Genomic DNA, 25,379 nt, shown 5'->3' with positions numbered 1-25,379 from the left:
TGCCAGCTAGGGGCTAGGGACTAGAGGCCATGCTTAACAGGCCAATCTCTCCTGCCAGCTGCCTGTCCATTAACAGCAGGCCTTTCAAAGGCTCCACACACCATCGCTGTGTAAACCAGCCATGTTTACACAGCCCCAAAACCAGACTGCAGGAGGAGCACTCCTTTTCACCAAGCGTTGTCAGAGCCCGTTATCTGTGCTCAGCAGCTGTAGAAGGCAGCACTAATCACTGAGGCCAGACACCATCACATCTGCTGAAATTCCAATCCTCCTGCTGGGCAGGTGCCTCAGTCTCCTTTGCCTGCTGTTCCTACCTTCTATGAAACCACTAATGACTTGACAGATCTCATGGTGATCTGTGTTCTCCTGGGTCAACTGCAGGGATTTGCTGCAAGATGTATAGGTCAAACAGGAGCACTTCTGGAACACCTACATCTCCTGAACCACAAGCAATACCAGAGAGCTCCCAGAGGAGTATAGAGTGTCTGGAAGTTAGTTTTCAGGTGATACCCTATCTAACTGGATTAGGTATAGCCAAATATATAATTACATATAACAGAGTTTCTTGGAGAGACATTGCTGTAATATTTATGAACTGTCAAATTTTTGGATTTAATCTTGGAACAACATGCAGTTAGCTGAAAGTTTTTTTTCCTTTCTGAAACCTGATAAAACAAGTCACACTGGTTTATTTTCTCAGGGTGGTTGTTCAGTGCATTTGTCTGGAGTAATTTAATCTTAAGCTTTCTGGGAAACTTGCACTGGACTGACATTTCAGTGATTTAAGTAATTTCTGTTGGAAGGCTCCAATGTTGTGCTAGGTGTGGTTATGTGTATTCATTTCACCAAGGCAGGATGGCTTTGTGTATTTTCTAACTGAATGGCCATAGTGATGATTCTAGCAGGTTAACATTCTGGCCTCCAGCTGGCAGTCCTTTCCAAATTGGAAAAAATGTGAAAGCTTTTACGTAAAAATACCTAAGCACCTTCCCCATGTAGCATCAGAAGGCAATATTCATTTATATGGCTAAACAACAACCCAGTTCATCCAATGTAAGAAGCCAATTTCATATATGCAGTTTGCCTAGTAATGCTTTCTGCATTAGATTAACAGTGAAGTGGCACTATTGGAAAGGAAAATTGATGCCTAAGAACAAATTATCTTTCCTGAAGTTAAACTGTGGTCAGTAAGACACCATGAGACTGGGATTCAACTCATCTGGAGTTTATCTACAGCATGGTTCCTTGACTCCCAAAGGAGGACAGACTTTTTAAAGAGCCTAATTCACCCTAGTTATTTTCAGGATCAAATTTAGGATGAGATGCATTTCAGAAATACCTGGTCTTTCCAGGGACTAGGTATATAGAATATGGATGAGTAAGGCAGATATTAAATTGGATGTATCCTACTACATCCATTTAAATTAACAGGGTAAGAAGGGAAATAAGCTCTGTTTGCTTCTGTACTGTCCTGTTCCCAAGGAAGTGTGAAGGGCAGACTGGGTATCCCTGTTGGCCTGACAAGAAGTACTGTGCTGGGTACTGACTAAAAGTGTCAAAGTGTCTGCTCTAGGGAGAATGTACCTTCACAACCTGGCACATTTACCAAGACTTCTCACAGGGCACTAGATTGTTGAGTAAAGGTCAGGCTGGAAATCCCCAAAAGCCACTTGGTTTCCAAGGAACCCCGTGGAAAACTTTCAGGGTCTGTTCAGCTATTGCCTCAAAGGTGTAGAAGTCCCAGTTGCACGTGTTTCAATGGCTGGGGGAGGAATTGACTTTCATTTTTCAACTGTCATTTGAATAATTAAATTCTAGTTCTCCTGAAACTGCCAACAGAACTTCTGGTAATGTAGATTTGGCAGTACCATGCTTCAAATGTGGAAAAATACTTATTCATGAGTTACCTAAAAAACCTGTGCAATTACCTGGAATATTTGCATTGTATAGTAATGAGCTTCATCTCATAATAGAAATAATACCATGCCAAACTGAAGCACTCAGAACACTTCAAATACTGGCATGTAATTTTTCTGTGAAAACATACTTCCTTTGCTCTTCAGGCACTGGAGGTTTTACTGATTACAAAATGGCTTATTTACAGGTTCTTCACAAAAAATAGAGTGACCCATGAGAAACCAGTGATTAAAAATGGTATTGGATGACGATCATACCACACAATGAGAGAGACCAATCTGTAACTGCTTTGTACACATTTAGTTGAATTCTCTATTGCCTGTGAATGGGCTATGCTGCACATTCTTACATATATTTGACTCATTTACTAATTTGCATTTTGCTTTTTAATAGCCTTGGTTATTTTATGGGTAAAATAGGCTATTAAGTCCTGTAAAAATAAATCTGAAATTAGTACTGAAAATGGAAGAGTGTTCCTCTCAAGACAGACTAAGAGAATAAGGCATCCTCTTTTATTACAACAGTAATTTCCACAGTACTACTATATTCTTCCAGAGTTTTTTATGTTTGTGTATAGAAAGCTTGGAAGAAGAATTCAGTACTAATAAAGCAGTGGTATGGAGACTTCTCTTGAGATTAACTGTGTCCACATTGTCCATATGACAGCTATTCCAAATGCTAAAAATATTCCACATTCCTTTACAAATGAGATTATTTTCTGGAGAACTTTGCCAAACATTTGTGTAGAAACCTCAAACCATACTCTTATAGAAGTAAGTAAAACTATAAGTCAGATTTGTGAGAAGGTTTCCCAGAGCTCATTTATCTATAAAAACTAATTCCATTGCAGCAAGAAAGCCAAATCTTGATCTTTTCATGAACAGAAAGCTCTCTGAATTTCAGAAGTTTCTAGCTGACTTTTTCTCAGAGTTCTACAATTTAAGACCTACAGGTTTTAACTATATCTGGTTTTTATAGCAGTGGGCTGAAATGAAAATATTTTAATAGCTTAAGGGACTTGTATATAGTCAAATGATACATTATTTCAACATAATCAAGTTGCTGTGTACTCCTAAAGGATGCTGAAAATGAAATACTATCACTTTAATACAGAGATAAAGATAGAGAAGTTGAAAAAATATACTTAACTATCACTTACAGTTAGGGTATTCTCTCCAATGATAAATAACTCAGGGTTATTTGTATCAATTTTTGCTTCTGCAGAGAGTTGTAATGTCTGGAAAATTAACTGAAAGAGAAGATTAAAACAACTGTAAAGTTCTGCAATAGGGCAACTCAATTAAAATGTAGATATTCTGAAAGTCCTTGAGGTCTGATGTCCTTGAAATGAGGACTTCACAGCCAGAAAAGAAAATCACAGTATTAAGAAAATTAATTTAATATTTTTCCCCAGCAAACATGTCAATCAAAGTAATAATATATCGGTAATCCACTTAGCAGTGACATTGAGGAACTGGTTTTTCTTTTTCTTTTATGTACAGTTCAAGCAAAACAGAAGGAAATATTTACGTAACCCTTTTTATAGTTATTTCAAAGCTATCAGGCAAGAGATGGGGGGAAATAGCAGTGAGAAAAGAAGACACAGCAACAAAAGACAGATGGGAATATATCTCTGGCCTTTGAAAGAAATGGAAACTGGATGTTCTTTTACTTCCCCCCGCCCTCACTTCTATCCAGTGCTTCTGTTTTTCCCCATTTATTTTTTCCTTTCACTGTGTTCCTCTCCACGTCTCAAATTCTGACATAGCTCTCTCAGCTTAAACAGAGATGATGACAAAAATCTTCAGCCAATTCCTATTTGAAAAGGGACCTTGTGCCAGATCTCACTTCCCTCTGTGGATGTACTGGAGGAGAGGTGCATGGCTGTGCAGACACTGTGAGTTCACTGCTGCAGTTCCACAGCACCACAAGGAATGGCCTCAGCTCCGTGGGAGCACAGGACCACTCTCTCCAGCTGACCCAAAGGCAATGCCTGCTCTGCCGTTTTGCCTCCTCAGCCACTGCTCTGTGGCAGGGCCAGATACTGTGGGCAGCTGTGGGTCTGCAGTGGCCAACAGACCAAAGTGACTGGCTCTGCAGTGAGTTACTGCATCCCTGCACTGTGGCCATCTGCCCAAGTAGTGTGTCCTGCACACCTAAAAGTTTAGAAAAACACCTGAGCACTTTTCAAAGCACCTCAATTCCTAAACACATCTTTTCTGTGCTTAGCAGGTACTGGCAAGCCTGCCATGTCCTTCTTGGACAATGGCTGATTGCCACTAAATAAAAAGGTTGATAATGTGCATGATTGAGAGAGTGCTTGCAAGACTATTTGTGCTGAATTTTTTACAACCAAATAGAAAATTACAAAATGGGAGATGTGAGGAGAACTGTCACATATGAACTTTCCTTTCCATCAGCCAGTGATGGTAAACAAACCATTCCCACTCACTTGTTAGTGAGGGTAATAACCTTTTTTTTCAGGTCTCCACCTTCTGCATACCTAACAGCACTAACAAATGGTCTTGACCCAGCTGATTAGAAAAATACAAACACTAAAGACAGACAGATGCTTTTTGTCGCACACTGCCATAACATATTTAACAATATCAACCTGACCTTTTCCTTTTAACAGTTGAATGCTGGAGCTGACAACAGCCCTGCTGTTAAATGTCAATACCTGCCACAACAATCACCAGACACACTACGGAGACTGTGCCATGTTCCTGACGCATTAGGCAAACCCAGGGCTCCAAGATCATTTGGTTGGTTGCCCAGCTAAGAAGTAAACATTGTCTAACTTCAAAAGTCTGGTAACTCATGATGAGTTATATCCTGGAGGACACATAGTGATTGAAAATAGGCTGAGATATTGATGGTTTTTTGAAGCATCCTGTAGGTCTCTAAGCAAGGACTGTTTCTTTAACACCGACTCTAATAAACACAAAAAAATCAATTAAAGATGGTTTCCACACTTTCTCTATCAAATAGAGCAAATAGAACTGGCAGCAGTAACAGGGCTTTGGTACTTGGATGTGATCTAAAATGACCACGATGTGTGCTGTGATGTTCAAAAGCTAAAAAGCATGATTATTTTACAGACTATGATGGTACTGTGCTCTGCTGTCCTATGATGAGTTTTGTGGAAATTGTAGTTCCCCAAGAATGATTCTAACAGATGTAGGAAACTTTTTTTTCAGCAGTGAAGGTTGCACTATCATAGCATTTTCTTAGATTCTGTGCTGGACTGAAGTTTTATCACCTCTGTTATGCAGCCTCACTACTTTCACATTCAAGTTTTCAATCAGGAAAAATAACATCTATACAAAGTAAAGGAAGGTCTTTCTAGACTGAGGTCTCTGTACTCCGTAAGTACTCTGAGAGTACTCTGTACTCTCTTAGTAAGGTCTCTGTACTGGACTTTGAAAAATATCAGGAGTTTGAAAATACTTGAATATTGTATTCTCTATAAAGATGCAGCTGATACTCACGGCAGCAAAGGTTCCATTCCAGATTTGGGTGGACACGTTTACAAAGTACTCTCCCTTCAGTGCAATGTGTTCCAGTTTGCATGTGATGGTACTGCACTTCACGTTCTTACAGTTCTTCCCGGGGAAACAGCAAGAAGAAGCAACAGCATGCATTAAAAATACACTTTAAAAAATATTCTTGCAACATGTAGAATTTTTCCCCTTGCCCTTCCCGTTCTGTGCATACAAATTAAGTGCTTACAGGATGTGCTAAAGCAGATGCAGTATCTGAAAGAATATCCATAGGCTGAGCTCCTGCTCTGTAAATGAGGAATGCCACCCCATCACAGCTTTCCTTACAAGCACAGCAGTGGGCTCAGAAGGTCAGCTCTGCTTCCCTCAGCTCAGAAGGTCCTGCTTACTGCAGCCCTGGGTTTTACTCACCAGTTCTTTGGAAGCTCTGAAGTTCTCTTTCATGAAAGATGGAGAATAAGGTCTTTTCCCTATTTGCAGTGGATTTATCTGAGCATCACAAGTAACACCTCTGACCTAGGAAAGATGGCAGGAATAAGAGTGGATGACATGCTACTTGGGAGTTTATACTCATTGTAGTAATATATATTTCCAGGCTTAAATGATGGCTATTAAAAGCTGAAGTGTGAACACTGAATTCTTTAGAAAACTAAAAGTATGTGGTTTTGGTCAGGAGTAAGTAATTCTTATGACACTTTTTTTTTGTCCCTAGATTGACCTGAAGGGCTTTTCCTCATCTAATAATATCATTTTTAAAATAAACTTCTCAGGAACTTGGAGAAGGACCTAATTGAAGAGATCCAGATACTCCACATCTGCAAAGTAATAACCTAGTGTACTGCTGGCATTGTGGTTCCCTCTTTATGAGGAAGGGACAAGGAGAAAGAGTATGGATTCCCTTAAATTAAGCCATAATATTGGGGAGATAATTAATGTTTGTAGTACTGATAAACTCCCAAAACAGAATTCAGTTGTATACCTCATGTGTGGTGACTGCAGTTAGGTACATCAGTGGGTTGCCTTTGCTGGTCATTTCGGGAAAATTGATTGTTACAGATGCCATCTTTACTGGAATACTTCCTGTTGTTACCTGCAAAGCAAGAGTTAATTCAGGTAGCTACACATAAATTATTTGATACACCAAGAAAATTAGAAATAATGGATGAGTATGGAAGAACTGGACTCCTTTTATATCAATTTTTTTTTTACTAAGACACTGGAGTAGTAATTTTGTGAATAGTAAAGCAGAAAGTATATTGTATAGCTCCAGTTTCCTGTCTGTTTTCTTAGCAGAGTTCATATTAACTGCATGAAATATGTTTCGAAAAGCAAATGTTCTGCCACAGCCAATAGGCCTGTTTAGTCCTTTGGAGTAGCAGTTACAGGAATGGAAATGGAACATAATTTAACTTTCTTCCACGTTGCATATTTGCATCTAAGGTTTTTTTCTGTGTTATTTAATAAGCACTGTGATTTGGCTAGTTCTTGCATCAGGTTTGAGCCCTTAACCCTCGCCAAACTTCAAGTTTCAAAGTCCAAGCCCGCAAACACTTGTTTTTCTTTATCAAGTTGTCAGAAGACTCTGTGAAAAAACAGTCGAAGCTGGCCTAAAGTTAAGCATTAACCATCTTCTAAATATATACACAGTGCAGGACCAATCCCTCCCCCATTCTACTGGTGCAAATGTCTTCCTTAACCTTATGAAGACTCCAAGAACTTATGCTATTTGCAATTATTTTTTTCTTATTTGACTTATTCAAAAGCTTCAAAATCAGACAATGAAAGCAGGAGTGTTTTTTTAAACAAGGTTTTGGGAGCAGGCTACAGAGGGAGCTAAGGCAACTTCTTGAACCAGAACAAAACAGACTTACTAACCTTAACTGAGAAGTTGAACGTGGGGCCAATATCTTCAAAATTATTCACAGTGGAAGGAATGTTATGACCAGAGTATACTTCATAAAAGTTGATATTGGCAAGCCTGGTTAACAACCATAAAACAATACATTTCAATTTGGCAGCTGCTTTGAAAACATATGTTACTGGATATGCCTTTGTGAAACAGGTCAGAAGTACAGAGAGAGAAGTCAGTCACTTAGATTGTTGTTTGAATTTTACAAAGTTGGTTAAGAAAATGGTGTGCTGAAGCCCAGAGCTGGAACAAACATGTGAAATTAAGACAAGAGAATTGTACAGGATACAGGCTCTCTCAGGCTTCTAGACCCTGCATTGTTTCAGGGCCATAGTGCAAATTTCTTCTCTGTGCACAAACTGCAACATTCACCCTTGCAGTCACCTTTTTACTCAGGAAGGGCCTTCCTGACTGTCTCCCTTGGTACATCTGTAAGTGGCTGGGGGTGGAAACACACCCATCACCCTGCTTATGTAGATGGCACATATCACATAGCCCTCACAGTACTCTTTGGGTCACATTGTTCAGTAATTATGAGGTTTAAAATCCAGAATTTCCGAAGTAACACAAGGGTGGTTTCAGCTCACTGCAGCATGGAATCGCAGATGTGTGATGGAAGGGAATGGTGCAAGGAACTGTGGGTGCTTGAGGAGCTCAGTTAGTCGGAACCATGCTCAAAGGCAAGGAAAACACCCCTGTGCAGTGCATCACACCCACTGCTTGCTACCTGTGAGCAGCTCCTCTGCTAAATCATGCCAGAACTGTATCTGCTCTTCATCATTACCTTTCATTAGAAGGCTAATTTGAGCAGTCAAAAAGCAAACTGGTGAGTTAACAATAAATAGAGGCTATTACAACTCCTACATCAGCTCTTCCTGTTCCACAAGGAATCTATAATCTTTATTGTTCTCTCCCTGTTTTATCTGGGTAACATCCATGAGTACCATCCTAATTTAATGTGTGTAAGTCTCACAGATGTGCTTCCTTATCAATGATGGTCCTCCATACTGCACTGTGGATCCTTTCTGAACCTCCTCTTTCTCCCATGGGCCCTTTCCTTGAAGGACTTGCTTACAAGGACTCCAATGAGAACACACATGACATATTTTCTGCTTTCTCACTGCTGAAGATCCAGTCCTTCCCAGATGTGGAGTATCAGCTTCCTAGTCCTTTCAGAAGTCTCTGGAAAGACATATTGCTACATCTTCTCCTAGAAACTCAGGAAATTATCCCTAGAAAGACTTAACACCAGCAAAACAATACTTTTTTCTCAACTCTTGTATTTCAAGGGATTACTTCTTGGCTGCATCACCTGCCTCAGAAAGAACTAATTCCAGGTAAATACTTTCTAAGCCAAGTTATGCCATGGCTTAATATGCATTTTATTTAATTCTTTAAAATTTATTATCTGCAAAAATAACTAACTATTTTCTGGCAGTAGGTATTCCTTCATTCTTTGATGTGCATATGAAATTGAATTTTTTCATATTCAGGAGATGTAGCTGAATTCAAACTCTTGTTTTCCCTTGAATAACTTTTATAGATTCCATTCCTCACTTCTTCTGAAGCATTTATTTCAATCCATATTTCTCAGCTAATTAAACCCACTGATTCAAGTTTGCACCATCTGAATTTCCTAAGAAGCTAGCCCTCTGCACAGATGCTCCTGCAGTCTCTGCTGCTGCTGGTGAGCTCTCATGCAACTTTCTCAAGAAGCTGAAAGAACTTGAACCACTCACTTAAATGCTTTTCTGCATTTAAAATAATCTCAAAAATTCTGCATGACTCCAAGACTGGTGCACCTATTCATGATGCATGTCTCAAATATTTTGAAATTGCTTCTGCAAAGAAGGTTGTAACATTAATCTTCTGTACTGTGGTCCCTATTCCAGCTCATCCTACACAGCAGCCAACAGTACTTGTAGCTATGGTAATCTCTGAATATTAATTTCCTGGATCCATAGTTGCTGTGCATTTTGAAGCAGCTCCCTCTTTTAAAAATTTCTGTTATTCTCTAAATAAAAGAGAATATCAACTGGGATTTTTAGATCTATTTATATTTACTAATTTTTTAACATTTTGGGATGAAAAAGCATTTTTTCATCAAGAATTGGTGACCAAGTGCATTAAGTGTAATTACATGTTGATCCTAGAAATTCAGTATTTGGGAGAGATAAATAAATCTATTCTTTGATGAAAATTCAAACATCCTACCTTGATCCAAGAGTGATACCCATGTATTTTTGTTTCAGTTGCAATCTATGTTAAACTGTAACTGAAATAATTCTTGTTTGGAACAGCAACAGACTAATTACTGTTTGAGTGCATCACAAATCACCAAGTGTTTCCAGGGCTCAAGATAAGGACTTTCAAGAGCACTACATAAAGATAAAAGGTCTTAAAAGGCTTCTTGTTGGTCTCTCTCCCCCTGCCTGCTCAGCTGCCTCTCCTTACCTTTCCAGGGTAAAGGATGTCTCTTGCAACAGCCCTGACTTGCCTTCTACATGGGCTGGCACCCAGCAAGGGGGGTAGGTTTGAGCCAGAATCTGGATAGGTGCATGGGAAAGCAGGATGTCTGCTTCCAGTGCCAGTGCAACTGCAACAAGGGAGAATCTGCCAGGTGTACCTCAGGTTTGAGTTCAAACCATTATCTCAAACTGCTAAAAAATTTATATTCTTGCTCTAGGTTCAGCAGATACGTCCATAATTTTTTTCTTTTTTTTCTTTTCCTCCTTTACTGAGGGGAGCGTATTTTTCCTTCTGATATTCCTTTGTTTAGTTTTGATCACTGTAACTCCAGTTTTGATCCAATGTCATTACATTTGAGCCAAGAAGCCCAGTGTTATTATACAGTATATACTAATTATGTTATCAAAACCACGTGCACTGTTTGACCTTTTCATCAATTCTGCTCACAGGAGCATCTGTAACAAGTGTTTGGAGGTAAACACAGGTCCACAACTTTCCTAATTTTTCACATGTAAGTTTGGTTGGAAGGATGGACAAATCTGCAACTACTGGTGAAGAGGGAATTTCTTATGACTTCCAAAACAAAAGCAAAGCTTCATTATATTTTAGTGGCCTTTCAAGACTGTTACTTCAAGTAGCTTGTCAAAATGCCCTTGTCTGTTTACATAAATCAGCGTACCTTGTGAAGTGAATTTCTGCATCATATCGCAAAGGAATTGATAAGGCGACCTGGTTGTCCGAGTCTTGCTGTTCCTTACTTTCACTGTTCATCAAAACACATTTGAGTCAAGTGTAAAAATATTGCTTTATACAAATAAACTTTTAATACCTAACTTGCTTTCATATCATTATGTACTTTACCTCCATGCACGAAAACTTAGAACTGCCACATTCTGAAGATTTTTAAGGTTGAAATCAAAGCTAATATCAAATGATACCTACAGAAGAGACAAGTGACACATAGTAAACAAGTTGGTACAACATCCCAAAAGACATTATTCATGTGTGTAACAATCTAGAACTGCCCTCTATATGTGAATTCTCTACAGATTTCCATGTAATATTTCAGTAATGTCTTAATAGTCAGAATTAATTTGTTCTTACATTCCCATACAAGTTGGCATTCTTACATAAACCTGAGTCATTTGCATTTTAAAATTGTGTACAACTAGCTGTAAGCTGCAACAAAAGGTGTTCACAATTCCTTCATTTTAAACTCTAGCATTGACACAAGCTTTGTATTTACTCTTTTCTTCAATTTGTTCCAGCAGGTCCACTTTGAGCAGTTCCATTAACATTCAGAACAGGCTGAACTTTCTATATATGATTTTTTTTTCATTATTCTACATGTCCCACCACAGGACATCATGCTTCTGTTCTTTCAAGCAAGTTTCCTATTGCTCTAGCTGATTATGTTAGAGGCTAGAACCCAGTTTCTACTCTGCCCTTGAGGAATAAGAGATTTCATGAAACTGTGGATATCCTGAGGTTTATGGTATATATGAAAAAAAAGATACACACTTCATCTTAGGGCTGTGTGGGCCTCCCATCTCCTCCCAAAACAATACTGCTTTCTTGAAGAGATGAGTTTCACTGAGCAGGTGAGGGAGTTACCCCAGGTTCACACTGCAGGAGGGAATTGATGGGAATTGTGCTCAGTTCTCAGGAGCCTGCACATGATGCCCTATGCTTCTCTGTCCCCAGCTTTCACTCTCCAAAAGTCACATAACTGCAGCAGCATTTGGAAGCTGTGAGTTTTGACAAATGAGTTTTGAGAATCCTTTGTCCTTTAATCTGACAGGGAGTCACATATTTTAAGCCCTAGTTTGCTTATTATAATACCTCTGTTGTAAAATCTAAGAAACATTTATCAGCAATAAATGCAGACTTAGGAAAAAGCAACAGCAGGGAAGGTTTTGGGTATCATTCAAGGTTATTTAAACATGCTAGCTGTACCTGTTGTCCTGTTCTGAAAACAGGATAGCTTATTTGGCAAATGACTGTACTTTGTGCTGTTCCTGTTTGACACGAGACTTCAGTCCCATCACTCTGCAGAGAAAACAGACAGAAACACCATCTTATGTCAGGTTTTGATAAGGCAGAGAGGTGTGTACCTTCAACAGCATATGTATTATGGTAAGGAGGAGTGAAAATAGATGTTATGGCAGTAAATCCTAGAGATGCAGCAGATAGGTGGGGCATAGGCAGGGCCAGGAGGAAGTCACAAGGAAGGTGACAAGGACCCTTGCAACCTATCAATTTCTTGTAGGTTGCAATCATCTTACTAGAACTTTGTACTGAGCTTGGAAGGAGGAATACAGGCCAGAGAGTACAGGTCACCTCTACCACTAACTTCTGTAAGTCTTTTTTTTACAGAATTTTTACAGAACTTTTGCAGATATATTAACACAGTCTTAGAGCTGGAAGAAATGAAACTTTCTGTAAGAAAATCTGCCATACATAATAGTTTGTTTACTACTTTCCAGAATATTGGCTTGTCATCATCCTTGACTCAAAGACAAGTTCACAGACCAGAGCCAATTATCAATCCTTAGAGAAGAATTTATTAAAAAGTACTGTCTTTTGTAAAAAACATTCCTACTAGACATTTACCATTCATGAATTGAGCTACCAAAAAACCCCCACAACAAACCCTCAAAACAAGACCTCCAAAAAGACCCATATATACTGAGTTTATGTTTTTCTTCCTGCCTTGAAGCAGGCACATTTTTGGTCCAAACTTTACTTGCATGCTGAAGTGCTTCTAAGCAAAAGAGCTTCTAAAGCAAAAGAAAATTCTAGCTCCAGTGTGGTCTTTTGGCAGGACTGAAATGAACAATCTTGCTGCACAACAGGATGGGGAGGTAGAGGGGCACCCCCAGTGCTGTGTGCAGTACTTTTGCCAATTCATTGTTCAGAATAATGCTGTTGTTGGGCAGGAATGAATGCTATCCCTCCTCTCCCTTCAGTACAGGGATTGCTCTGGATTTCACCCCCAGGATTATCATGCACCTCTCCAGTAGGAGCCTGACCATATAAGCCAAGCACTGAAATCTGCATTTCATCCTTTGTGAATTGGGAGCAACAATTTGAATTATAGGTATACTGCATTCCCCAAAATAGTATGCATATTTCCTCTCTTATGCTTTCTCTAAGATAAAATTTGTTGGAAGAAGAGCTTTTGGTATAGCCATCATGTCAATCTGATTAACTGTGTAGCTGGAACACATGGCCTTGGCAGTAACACTATTTCTAGATCCAAAGTCTGTGTTTTAAGGATTCATCATCAATACTGCACATCTGATTTATCAAATACAAATTCCCTGTGGCACAGCAACTGCTTCAGGCATGCTGCTGGGAGTTAAGCAGATGTAGGTGCCAAGGCCTAAAGTGAGGAAAAGATGTCTGAGGTGAGGTCAAACTCGAAAAGTTGCCAGCTTTTATGCTGACTTGGAAATATCCCTCCTTGACCTAAATAAACTGATCTGCTGGGGGAATAATTCTGGTATCCAAGAAAACAAATTGTGAGAGAGTTTTGTATGCACATTCTTTTCTGGAATAGGCACTGCTAGAAAGGAAAAAAGAAAATTCCTCTGAGAAGTTCAAAAATCAGGGGCAATTACAGAAACAGTGAAGCTGGGTATCACGCACCGGTAAAGAAGATGAAGCAAAAAACAAGTTGTCTGAAAATGTAGCCTGGATTCTGGTGTTATATGCATTTTCCTTTTTATTTCTCAATTTCACGTTGAATGTTAGTCTTCTGTTTTTGCTGCTGACAATAAACTGTTGTTTGCTGTTGGAAAATAAAGTCCATTGTTGTAAATAGAGGTACTAGAACAGCTGTGGATCAGGAAAATGTGTTGCCTGAAGCCAACAACAAATAACAAGCACAGCAAGACATTTCCTACATTGTACACACTTAAGCACTCTGCTTTCTAAACCCTTTGGCATAAGAAATTCTGTGATGGTGTTTCCTGAAACCAGATAGATTTACTGTATTCCGTGCAGGACTTTGGTTATGTGTTGTCAAAGTGACTGCTGAATTTTCAAGGGGTCTTCGCTGGTGGGAAGGTGGACAGAGTGGGCAGCCCACATGGGCAGCCTTATCTTTGATGCACATATATGCATATACATCTGACATGGACTTAGAATATGTGCTGCCCAGATAGCTGATCACAACTCCCCACTGGCACAGCTACTGCAGGATCCTCGCTGCTCCCTGTGGGAGGGATGAAAGCAGCTGCTGCAGCTGCTGCTGCTCTCCCATTGTGCTCCCTTTCCCAACAGTGGCCAGTCACATAAAATTTGTCCAAATACTCACTATGTCCTCATCTCTAAGGTACCAAACTTGGATTGGTCTAAGCTGACAAGAGTCCTAGAGTCCTACTTCCGTGTTTGTATCCCTATCCTACCTCTTTTTCCTTGATTAAATTTGGATTAAAATGCCATTGCTCTTTTTATCCGTGCTGTTTCTAACTAGATGTTGAACTGGAAAGGCATTCCCCTCTAGAAATTAATCTAAAGCCTACAGACAAACCAGCTGTTGAAAACACTGGACACTGGACCTTAACAGTTCCACTGATTCAGCTCTTACCCATCATCTGCCTTCTGCTGAACATTCAGAACAAGATCACAGACACAGAGTTCATCTTCACCACAGTCTTTAATAAAAGGAATCTAGGAAAAACAAAAACATTTCCTGAATGACAGGGCTCAACTTTTAACACGATCTGAAGACACTAGAGTGCAAACACCTTCAAGTTGAAGAGCATTCTTGGTTTGCAGATAAGAAAATCCCTCTGAAGAACATGAAAAATCTTGACAAGTGAACGAGTGAACTGAATAATGTGTTGCAACATGTCAACTGATCCAAGAACGGTACAGACAGGTTACTCTTCAATGACAACAAAGGTGATGTAGTCAAATTAGTTCCATCTCTCTTCTCTCTACCCCTTTACTGAAGAATAAACTGAAAGAATTCATCTTTGTCATCAACTAGAAGTTCACATCAACGGTGACATGGCTGAACTGAAACGCTTGTTATGTGCTACGGTGGCTGACGCGCGTGTGTGTGTGTGCATGTGAGCAAGCTCATGTAACACAGGCAAAGGTATGAAAGGAACCAGGGGACACCCCTCCATGTGACTTATACAGAGCACCAGTTTTCACTTGCATGTGTTTCCCTTTGGTGTCTGTGGAGGCCACACATTATGGATGTGTATGGCCATGCATTCTGAACAGTAAATCTGCATACTTACACTATAGGCCACAGATGCTGGAGAAGATATGTCCAGGACAGGGCTGGAGCCAGGATTTGCAAGGCCAATGTCAATGCGCAAACTAAGTGAATTCACAGCATCTGAAGGCTCCTGTAAAACACAAAAGGTTCAGATGATGGCTGCCAGCACAGAAAACTGCATAAAATTGCTAATTTCTCTTGTGAATTGAGAGTGCGCAGTAAAATAATCCTTGCTCTAAACAAGGAGAAGCAACAGTTCAAAGCTTCATTTCTTAAAGAAAATAATTTTGTGCGATTGACCAGTGTGGGCTCCTCTAGACTGACAGTTTTCAGTGTGATTTCCATGATAAAACTGATTTTTCTAGGATTCCTGGAGACTGTGCACATTACAGTAACTACTAGGGCTAAGGAACATGCAGGTTGTCTGCAGCTGTAGGAGCTGGTCGTCAAAGCCATCACCAGATAGCTTTCATTCTCATCTAACTGCAGAAGTCAAACTCCTATTCCACTCTGTCTTACCATCACAAAGAGCATCTGGGCCTGAGTGACACTAAAACACAGTAAATGCCATGTTTCCTCATTTTTCCAGTCCTGGATGAATCACCATCTAGCCCTGTGGCTCCCTGCTCCACATGGCACTAAATGTGATCAATAGGTCACTGCAAACCACAGCAGGGACAGAAGTCCTCTACCTGACCTAGCATCATGCAACAGAGCTTAAGGCAAGCCTCAGGGCTCTGTTCAGTCTTTTGTTCTGGAGAAAAATGGAGACCTGCTTATTTCTATTTAATTCCTTGTTGTGTATCATGGGTTAGGATGCATGCAAGTTCTGCCTAAATGTTAGTCTGAAGAAAACATCTGCATGTATGTTTTAGTAGTTCTTACAAAACAGTCTACTCAGAGGGAAATTAAAATCTATTGAAACTATAGACCATGGGCTCTGTTTTACACCAAAGCTGAATAACACAATTAAGAACCCTCTTTCCTATCCTAAAAGTCTGTACTGAATGTGACAGTTATTAGTTTCTATGAAATAATATTCTTATTAAGTATTTTTCAGCTCAGGGGATTTGGGTTTCAGTATACCATCCATGAAATTCACATTACAGTCAAAAATTCATCCACGCCTTCCTCTGATCTTTTGTTATGCAAGAGTACTTGCAATTGCACTTACTTGTACACTGAAGACATCATGAACACATTTCTCTTCATTATGCACCACAAAATCCCTCTGCATGTACCTTTCATTATTTTCTTTGAAAAATCCTCTAGAAGTCACTCTGGAGGACTGAAGATCTGCATCCAATGTTGCATTGTACTTTATAGCTACAAGAAGAATAACAGTACATTTTTGACTGAGCATGGTTGCCTGTGATCTCATTACTATGCTCAGTATTACAGGGACCAGGCTCTCTGACCACACTAAGTATTTCATGTTTTTCATAGCTAAACACAGAACAGTTTCAAAATGAAAATACTTTCTCTGGTGTTTTCCAAGGGAGTGAAACAGGTTTAGGTCCTGATTTGCAAGGGGCACATCAAATGGCAATCAATCCAGCCTCCACTGCAGATGTCTGAGCCTGCAGGTCAGGCAGGAAGCCAGTCAGCAGGGCCAGGGTTACCCTAGGTAAAGGGGCCTTGCAACAATGTCACTGAACTCAGAGGTGACTTTAAACAATCTGCATCTTCTCTTCAATCACATAATAATTTCTGCCACCTCCTCTTTGTTTTATGACTATTCTATTGTGAAAGTTCATTGTTATTTTATAGTTTAAAATCATGAGCTCCTAAAGGCACTTTATGTAGCACTGAAGCAGTCCAACTGGTGTTGTCTGTGAGACTGAACTTAAAAACTTCATGGGAGCCCACTGCTGGTCACAGAAATATTCACTGTGCTCTGAAAAGAAGAGCTTCCTCCCACTGAAAACTGCTGTGACCCTCTGAAAAATATTTTTCTTTTTATGAAGAGGAAAAGTATGCAGTCTGTTGTTGAAAAAGGGAAGGTTGGATGAACTTATCTTCTCATTAATTACATTTTTGGGGATTATTGAACAACAAGGACACAGCTGTCCTCTATACTGTTAATTCTCCACTTTTCAAAGAGTATGGAGCCAGTGATGAACTAGGTCTTAAAAACACTTTCTCAAGCACTTAAGTTTTACACTGATTTTGTGATTCTTGATAGTCAATCTAATACATATTTAGACTTTCCCTTACTCATTTAAAAAATGGACTTTTGCAGAAATTAATATAAGACAAATCATTGAAATACTCTTACCCACTTGATTATTTTTCTTAGCAGGTCTAAATGAAGCCTGAAAGCATATTTTGACAGTTATATCTGTATTCTTGTTCAGCAGACTGATTTTTTCAGGCTTAAATGAAGCAGTTATGGACACATTTGCAATGCCTCTTGACCTGAAAAATATATTTCAAAAGTTACATGGTGTTTTGAAGAACACTAGGTAATACAGAGGCTGTTATCCAATACTATCTGTAAATGTTAGTATCGATTTTTTTAGGTTCCCAATGTAAACTTCCTTTAATGGCACTGGTAAAATTATTTTTCCTTAGGTATACATGAATTTGTTGATATCATTGCTTACAGCAATAACAACACATATTTTCATGTCAAATTAATGGCTGCTTGATGGCTTGAGCCTGTGCCCCGATCAATCCCTCAAGGCATCAGAGAATAAAGCTCTTGGCCTATTTTCCAAATAAGTAACCTTCTGCTCCTTTAGAGCTTTTCTGGGAAGGTGAGGATGGGTAATTCTTCATTTTATTTAATAATTTAACTTTTCTGAAAAACAACTTTAATGTAATTGAACCAGATTTTGAAGAAGAGTTTCAAAGGAACCCTGCATGTGAAAACAAACACTTTAATCAGAATGAAATGCATTAATCAGCCCAAATGTCAGAGTGAAAGAAGAACAAGCATCTTAATCAAATCTACATAAAGGCTGGTACTTGAAGGAGCTTAATTTTCTTTAATGAAATTCCCAGCAGCAGCAGCAGTCAAAGGTCCAAACTGACCATTCATTTTTAATTATCTTGTTTCATTATGAAAGAAGTAGCAATTCACTGATATTTTTCTTACAATGGGGAGCCTCAGGCATGAAGACAGGCAAAGGAAAGGAAACAGCATTTGAATTTAGCTCCTCATGCAAGGAGTGGAAATCACAGCCTATTTAGGCAGGCAGATGATTTGGGTTCTGTGAAACCTTTCTATATGTTGTGAAAGTACTCTGACTTCTGTGGCAAAGGCAATTTGCCATTACAAATGTGTTTCTTGCCAGAACTAGTTGTCAGCTCTCTATTACTGCTCTCTGTCCTTACGCTGCAGGACAAGGCTGCCCCCATACCAGCCTATCAGCCAGTAAAGGTCACACAGGTTGTGTGAGATGTGGTTTCACTTGTCTCACGCTCAGCTATCAAAATTATACTCTGGCTACTGAGGTACACAGCCTGCTGTTACAAACACGCTCCATCAAGCCCCATTCCCTGCTGCTGCCCCTTCCCTCTGGACCATGTGACTGCACAGCAGCATCAGGAAGATGTCTCCCGGCCCTCTTATTCCTGGTCAGGTCCTGCCCAGCAGGCTCTGCCACCTGGCTTCCTCCCATATACCCTGGCTCTGCCCTGTGTACTGCCTTGGCTTTCAGTGGTTTAATGATAAATGCCTGAAAGAGAGTCAGTCTAATACTCTTTTTTTAGCTAGTTTTGATAGCAGTGATGAGGCAGTTAAGTGTGCTAGCACTGAACACGTGGAACAAAAGAGCTTTTAAATTTGCTTATTTTTCCTGTTTAATTAACTTCATGTTCAACTGCTGCATCTAAAGCACTAACTGCTTCCTTTCTAAGAAAGAGTACACTAACCATAGCACGACCACATTTCCATCAGCACCAACTGATACGTCAGTAATGCCATCGTCATCTAAGTCTCTATGGCCATCTACTGATCTTCCAAAGAACTGGAGCTTTTGTCCAAAAGCAGGATCCGAACCTAAAATTTTCTGGGAAAGAGAGTTTGGTTACTGATTTTGCCAAAGCATGCTTAAGTCTGTAGATAGTAGCCTGGTTAATAGATTTTCACTGATACTCCCTGTACATGCAATGTACAGTTTAAACAAAATGCATTTGTGGGTGTTTTCTCAGATGCTTTTGTACCACTTCTTTCTCCTCTACTGGAGTGGACAAAGGACTAGATTTTTCTGTCTTGGGAGCAGATCAACTAACTGACTGCCGTATGCCAGATACAGCTGGAAACTTTTTCCATCTCACATTGAGCAACCCAAAGAATACGAAGCTTAATAGGAGTTCTAACAAATACTTGCTGCAACCAGAAAATCTGCACAGAAAATGACAATAAGATTACCACTACAGTATATAGGAAGACCAGAGAAAGACCTTTAATATTAATGTATTTTTAATTTGCAGAGCTGGGATTTATCTAATCTTCATTGCTGTACATAAACACTAAAAACCTGAAAATAATAGGTGTCAGTTTTAGGATAGTAGTTGACTTCACACTCCGGCATCAAAAATGGCTCACAATGAGCATCTTGCACATGCTTTTCCTCTATATGGTTCATTTATAAACACCACAACATCAGTCTGGATATACTGACAGCTGAAAGGAGGAGAGGCACAAAATGCGAAATAAACCACGGGAATAACCGCATTCCTTTAAGAGGTTGAAACAGTAGCCAATTAAAGCACAGAAAGCCTTCTGTTTTCCTCGAGCAGATTTAAAGGCACCGAGTACAGCATTACACAACACAGTTATTTACCTGAGAATATTTGGTACGAACAATCTTTTGAAATCCATTATAAATGTAAATTGCTCCCGAGTTTTGGTTTTCCAGTGGTGCACCTATTACAACATCATTAGAACCATCCAAATCAATGTCTGCAAGTGCTGCAATTGCTGATCCAAAGCGTGCATTTTCTGACCCCTGTGGACCTTCCAGGAGTTCTTGTTGATCCAAGATTCTCTTAAAAAATGACAAATAAGAAAAAGCAGAAATTCAGCTATCATTGCACCACTAGCAGCAAGTATCTATGTGCATTGTTTTTTGTTTCTGTTTTCCAGTACATTCCCCTCAGATAGCTCAACACTGAATTCCTTCCCCATTGTATTGCCCATTCAGTTTGCATTATGTCTCAAAGTCTTGGCAAGAATTACACAGCAAAATCAAAGCATGCTATGCAAAGTACTAACAGCAAATATAACCATATGTATGAAGCTTAAATGCCCCCTCTGTCCTCATCTGACTGTTCTGAAGTTTCACAATACATTGAAAAATACAGTTTCCAGTTTTGGATTGCTGGTTTTTATGCAGAGGGAATGGAAATTATGTAACTGGACATAATTCTTTGAAACAGAAATGGAATTTCCTTACTAAACTAATGCAAAAAACATGTGTCCAAATGGTAAACTCCTGACCTCTCCAATGCCAATGAAGAAAGAAAGATTGGAGATCTTCATAGTTAAATAATCCCATTTACACTAGATAAAATGCAGCTCTGGCAAATAACATTCTCACCTTTATCTTCAGTTACCATACTGTGCTCAAAATTTTAGAAATAACAGCCAAGTTATTTATTTAAAATGACTAGAAAAGTATTACTTGCGCAACAGGAAAACTTGCACAAATCCAGATTATTTTTAAAAAACACTAAAAGTACCTTTTGTTATTCTTTCTTATTTAAAATTTAAACCCAATATTTGACAACTAAAAATTGTAAGATAGTCTTCCAATTTATTTGGTTTTCAAAAGTACAGAAAAAAAAAATTTCCTTTTTTTTTCTTTCATATCTTATGTCTGATAGCATAGGCAAAAAGACCAATGTCATCTGCCAACTTTCAGCTCCTCCATCTACATTGAAATTGTTTTAGCTTAGTTTCCTGTTGCATCAGGATACTCTGACTGAGGTCCTGCTGAAGAGGACCTCTCTATTTATTTGATTGCCAATTTACCTAGTAAAGAGATCATTTTCTGTTTTCTCTGATGGATGTCATAAATTAATTTGCTTTGCAGACATCCAGTGAAGGAAAGACTGTTCAAAAATGCCAGAGGGCTCAGTATGGTTAATATATACATTCTGAAAACAACTACTATGGGTCTGAATAAAAAGCACTGTCAGTCAAGCATCAGACAAATGATACTAAGCTTTACTGAACAGAGGGGACAACAAGAGTTATGGTAACAATCCAGTGTTAGAGTCTATGTAACAATGCAGAAAGCTCGTAGAAGAGTATTTCTCAGAACTGCCTTGGGAATACTGTCAGGCATTGAATACATTCAATACAAAATACATTGGATACATTGAATACAAAATACATTCACCAAAAACAAATGGCAAATTACTTAGCAAAAGCCTTGAGCTAGGTTTTTCAGAGATACAGCCAACCCATGCTATATTAGCATGAATTGCATTGCCTGACGCCAGGACCAGGGAGACACAGAGAGCACCAGGCCCCTGACCCCTAACAGTGCTTATCTACTGCCTTGCTCATTGGCTCCATTTTGGTCTGTTCCAGCTGCCTAATTCCCAGATTACATGCACAAGCGGTTCTGGGGCAAGTTTGCAGCTGCTACTGAAAAGCAGAACATGTAAGGCAGCATTGGAATGGCCTCCATAGGAAGGCCCCCTAACCAGGAAGGCTTGGCACCATTCATCCCTGCCCTTATGCCACATCCCAGGATAAGCACATGCTCTGTTTCTTGTTAAAAAGTCACTTTAAATATTACTAACACTTTGAAAAGATTCACTTAATAGTGACTTTGAGGATCTGGAGAAGCCAAAGGTCTTTCAGCATGCATGTGGCCAATCTGATTTGTAAGAAATTAGCCCTAAGCAGCGCTAGCTTGAGTCATTTTTACCTTTGTGATGGAAAACATGTACACTCTCCCTTCTTCCTTCTTCAGGTCATTCATAAACATTGGTGCACCCACAAGCAGCACATCTGTCAAAGAATCCCTGTCGACATCCACTGAACACACCACACTGCCGAAGTAGGAGCCAATCTGAAATCATAAGCAAATGGGTTGTTGCTGTATGTGCCATTTGTAAATCATGTTTTAGCACCTGATTCAGAAAACTTATATCCACTAATACTCTAATGCTACTGAATGCTGATGAATTAAATTATTCCAAAGCATGCTCCATTGTTGGAAGAATCATATCCTTACACATATTTCACTATTTCTGTCCCGTAGTTGCTGCTATGGCTTTACCACTCAGCAATACAAATGCCAAGAGAAAGTAAGATATGGGAAGTATGTATTTTTTATAACTGCACAGGAAACTACCCAGCCTCTGATCTACTCTCAGATTTGTCTTACAGATGATACCAAAACCAGCCAAAACCATTCCTCTTTTCCAAAAGAGAAAATGAAATTGAGCTTCCATATCTGTCTTCTGATGTCATCTACTGCATAACTTCTAAGGCAGAGCAGAATTTACTGAGTCTCTCCTGATTTGAATTGTTGACAGAAGGATACATTAGATTTGTATATTATCTTTTGCCACTAAGTGGATGACTTCCTAAAATACAATTTAAGAGCAACAGCTAACCTCATTGAAATAGTATAGCGACAGAGAAAAGTTCAAGTGGATTCTAAATGCTTTGAGACAAAGAGGAATTTTCAAAACAAATTGCAATTTACTGCTGGGTCAATAAAAAAAGATTCCTGAAAGTCTGTATTCATGACCAAAATATACTTGCCTGCTCGCCTCTCCGTGACTGCACAATTGCAACATTACCATCACTGTCAACATTATAAACTACCACTCTGCCAGTGTAGTTGGATCTTGGTGCGCCAGCAACAAAATAGACAGAGCTCACAGTCGAGAGAACAGCAACAGAGTAACCTGGGTATAGAAGTCAACATTTAACATATGTGAGAGATCTTTAATTACAATTTATCGGTTTGTTATCGATAAAAGCACAGAGGATGAGTCAATCCAGTATGTTAATTGAACAGAGCAACGATTCCAGATGGGAAGTTATGCTGTCATATATGCATAAATTTGCAATATTCTCCTGGAGAGAACAATGACACACAGATCAAGCTGAAGCAGGTTTAGAGACTAACACAATAGCTTCGCCTATTCAGTAAAATGTAGACCACAAAAATGTGATGTTTGTGAAGGGGATGCTTGTGAAGGGAAAAAAACATGCAAAGAGTATCCTTGGAAAGAAAAATAAAGAGAAATATGAGATGAGCGTTTAAACCAGTTTTCAAACTAGGGAGGAACACCTAGGTTCTGCAAAGTTTGCAGTGCATTTTCCCACAGCTCACTAAACAACAGACCAGTGGTTAGTCTGAATAAAAGAGGCTACATGAACAGCTTGTCAGATGGAAGGCTGATTGAACTTCTCTGAACGCTTTAATCGTCATTACCATTATTCTAGCATTTATTTGCTTTCAGGAAATGTAATTTAATACCTGTAAAAATGTAAACATGTATTAGCAGTATAAATCTAGTATTAGTACATACTTTAGATTTCTGTGGTTTAGTTCCAGCAAATTTATTTTAAGCAAAGAAAACAAAGTAATCCTTTATAAAGTCTATAGTTAAACTCAATAACAAAATGCCAGTGATGGGACAGAATATGCAGACCTTTAACAAGCTGCAGAACAATATGAGGAGCACAGTCTAAAAGGATTATGCCTTGGTCTTTGCATCACACCAGCCTAATTTTTGTTCAGACACAGGGTGAGAACAACTTTTTTGACTGCAACTTCAATGAGCAACAAAACGAGATTTTATTCTACAAGTACACACCTTCCTAATCAATACAGAATACAATCACTTGAAGTGAGTGGGTTCCATGCAGAGCAGGGCTGCAGAGCAACTGAGCAGCCTGTGATGTTCTAGCAGCTCTTTAACTTATGCTCTCCCAAGCTGGTGAGACAGAGCTGGTATGGAGAGCTCCTACTGGAGGACAGAAAGTGGAAGGGAAATAAAGGGATAGAAAAGGCAACATTGTTTGCTCCAGAAAGATAAAAGTACATACACTGAAACTGCCTTGTAGAGAAAGGGAACTATCTGAGCTTTTAAAAATTATTAAGAAAATTAAGTAAGAGAAAGACTGAAGAGATCATACACGCAAAAGAGCTACTGCTCATTTGCTTGGGTTTAGATTTATTAATTTTGTTGGATGCAAGTACTGCTGAGCCATAAGGGAAAAAAGAGTATCTTAGTTGCAAAGAGAGCATATTGTTAAATATCTTTAAGAATGAGAAAGTCATAGATGCTTAATGTAGTAGCATTTTTCAAGGATGAAACAGCAGAGCAGGCATGTTGAAGATTTACAGAAAGCAGTTCAATGAACGGAGAATACAGACTGGCTTTATTGGGTCACAAAAGCATGTCAAAAATACATATGGAGATTATAAGTAGCATCTCTATTAAGTGGTAGTAATATTCAAAATCTATAAACTGAACTGGAAAAGGCTAAGAAAACAGTGACCACATATGAAACAACAGAAAGTAAATCAGCTTCTTATCCACATCGAAGTGGGGAAGGACACTCAAATGCTGTAACAGAAGCAACTCATAATGATCAGTATGATTCACTAAGCAGCCTTTTCAAATCACATGATTTATTATGTCTCTGTGACTGTGCTGGTTTTGGCTGGAATACAGTTAATTTTCTTCACAGCAGCTGGTATGGAGCTGTGATTTGGATTTATGCTGGAAACAGTGTTGATAACACAGGGATGTTTTAGTTACTACTGAGCAGCGCTCACCCAGTGTCAAGGCCTTGTCTGCTCCTCAGTGTGTACCACCAGCGAGGAGCCTGGGAGGGGTCACAGGGAGCTGGCAGGGGACACAGCCGGGGCAGCTGCCCACCAGTGACACAAATGACTATCCCATTCCATATGCTCAGTGTGTAAAGGTGCAGGGGGAAGGAGGAAGGAGAAAGGAGGGGACATTAGGAATGATGGCATTTGTCTACCTATGTCACAGCTGTGTCTGTTAGAGCCCTGCTGTCCTGGGGATGGCTGAACACACCTGTTTGCCCATGGAAAGGGATGAATAAATCCCTTGATTTGCTTTGCTTCCATGCTTGACTTTCATTTTGTCTGTATCTCATCCCAGGAGTTCACTCACTTGAACTCTCCTGCATTCTCACTCCCCTTCAGGGACTGACTGAGTGGCTGCTTAGCTGCTAGCTCGGGTTAAACCACAGCACTGACAAAGACTGATTTTTTTTTCAGCTTACCACTTTGATATTAGTAGGATTTAAAAAAAAATTCAAGTTTTTATTCAATGAGCTATTGACTAGTACAAAATAATCTTTTTGACCAAAAATTTTTTTCAC

General features: G+C 39.3%; 1 protein-coding gene across 4 annotated transcripts in view; it reads right to left on the bottom strand.

Moving 5' to 3' along the window:
- Nucleotides 1–25,379, bottom strand: part of ITGA2 (integrin subunit alpha 2) — a 67,271-nt gene that overhangs the window by 2,201 nt on the left and 39,691 nt on the right. For all 4 annotated transcript variants that reach the window (XM_026795629.2, XM_014269593.3, XM_014269592.3 and 1 more), the window contains 17 exons: nucleotides 22,773–22,918; nucleotides 21,928–22,071; nucleotides 19,831–20,034; nucleotides 18,917–19,053; nucleotides 17,316–17,455; nucleotides 16,212–16,363; nucleotides 15,057–15,167; nucleotides 14,393–14,475; nucleotides 13,450–13,591; nucleotides 11,755–11,847; nucleotides 10,660–10,736; nucleotides 10,478–10,561; nucleotides 7,296–7,398; nucleotides 6,400–6,510; nucleotides 5,832–5,936; nucleotides 5,409–5,522; nucleotides 3,077–3,166 (listed from right to left, as the gene is read on the bottom strand). In XM_026795629.2, the coding sequence (XP_026651430.1) occupies nucleotides 3,077–3,166; nucleotides 5,409–5,522; nucleotides 5,832–5,936; nucleotides 6,400–6,510; nucleotides 7,296–7,398; nucleotides 10,478–10,561; nucleotides 10,660–10,736; nucleotides 11,755–11,847; nucleotides 13,450–13,591; nucleotides 14,393–14,475; nucleotides 15,057–15,167; nucleotides 16,212–16,363; nucleotides 17,316–17,455; nucleotides 18,917–19,053; nucleotides 19,831–20,034; nucleotides 21,928–22,071; nucleotides 22,773–22,918 (2,036 nt within the window). The remainder of the gene's footprint in view (nucleotides 1–3,076; nucleotides 3,167–5,408; nucleotides 5,523–5,831; nucleotides 5,937–6,399; nucleotides 6,511–7,295; nucleotides 7,399–10,477; nucleotides 10,562–10,659; nucleotides 10,737–11,754; nucleotides 11,848–13,449; nucleotides 13,592–14,392; nucleotides 14,476–15,056; nucleotides 15,168–16,211; nucleotides 16,364–17,315; nucleotides 17,456–18,916; nucleotides 19,054–19,830; nucleotides 20,035–21,927; nucleotides 22,072–22,772; nucleotides 22,919–25,379) is intronic.

Source organism: Zonotrichia albicollis, chromosome Z, assembly GCF_047830755.1.
Source record: "Zonotrichia albicollis isolate bZonAlb1 chromosome Z, bZonAlb1.hap1, whole genome shotgun sequence".
NCBI classification, from domain to species: Eukaryota; Metazoa; Chordata; class Aves; order Passeriformes; family Passerellidae; genus Zonotrichia; species Zonotrichia albicollis.
The sequence above is the reverse complement of the archived record's forward strand: the minus strand, read 5'-3'. Positions and strand labels throughout refer to the sequence as shown.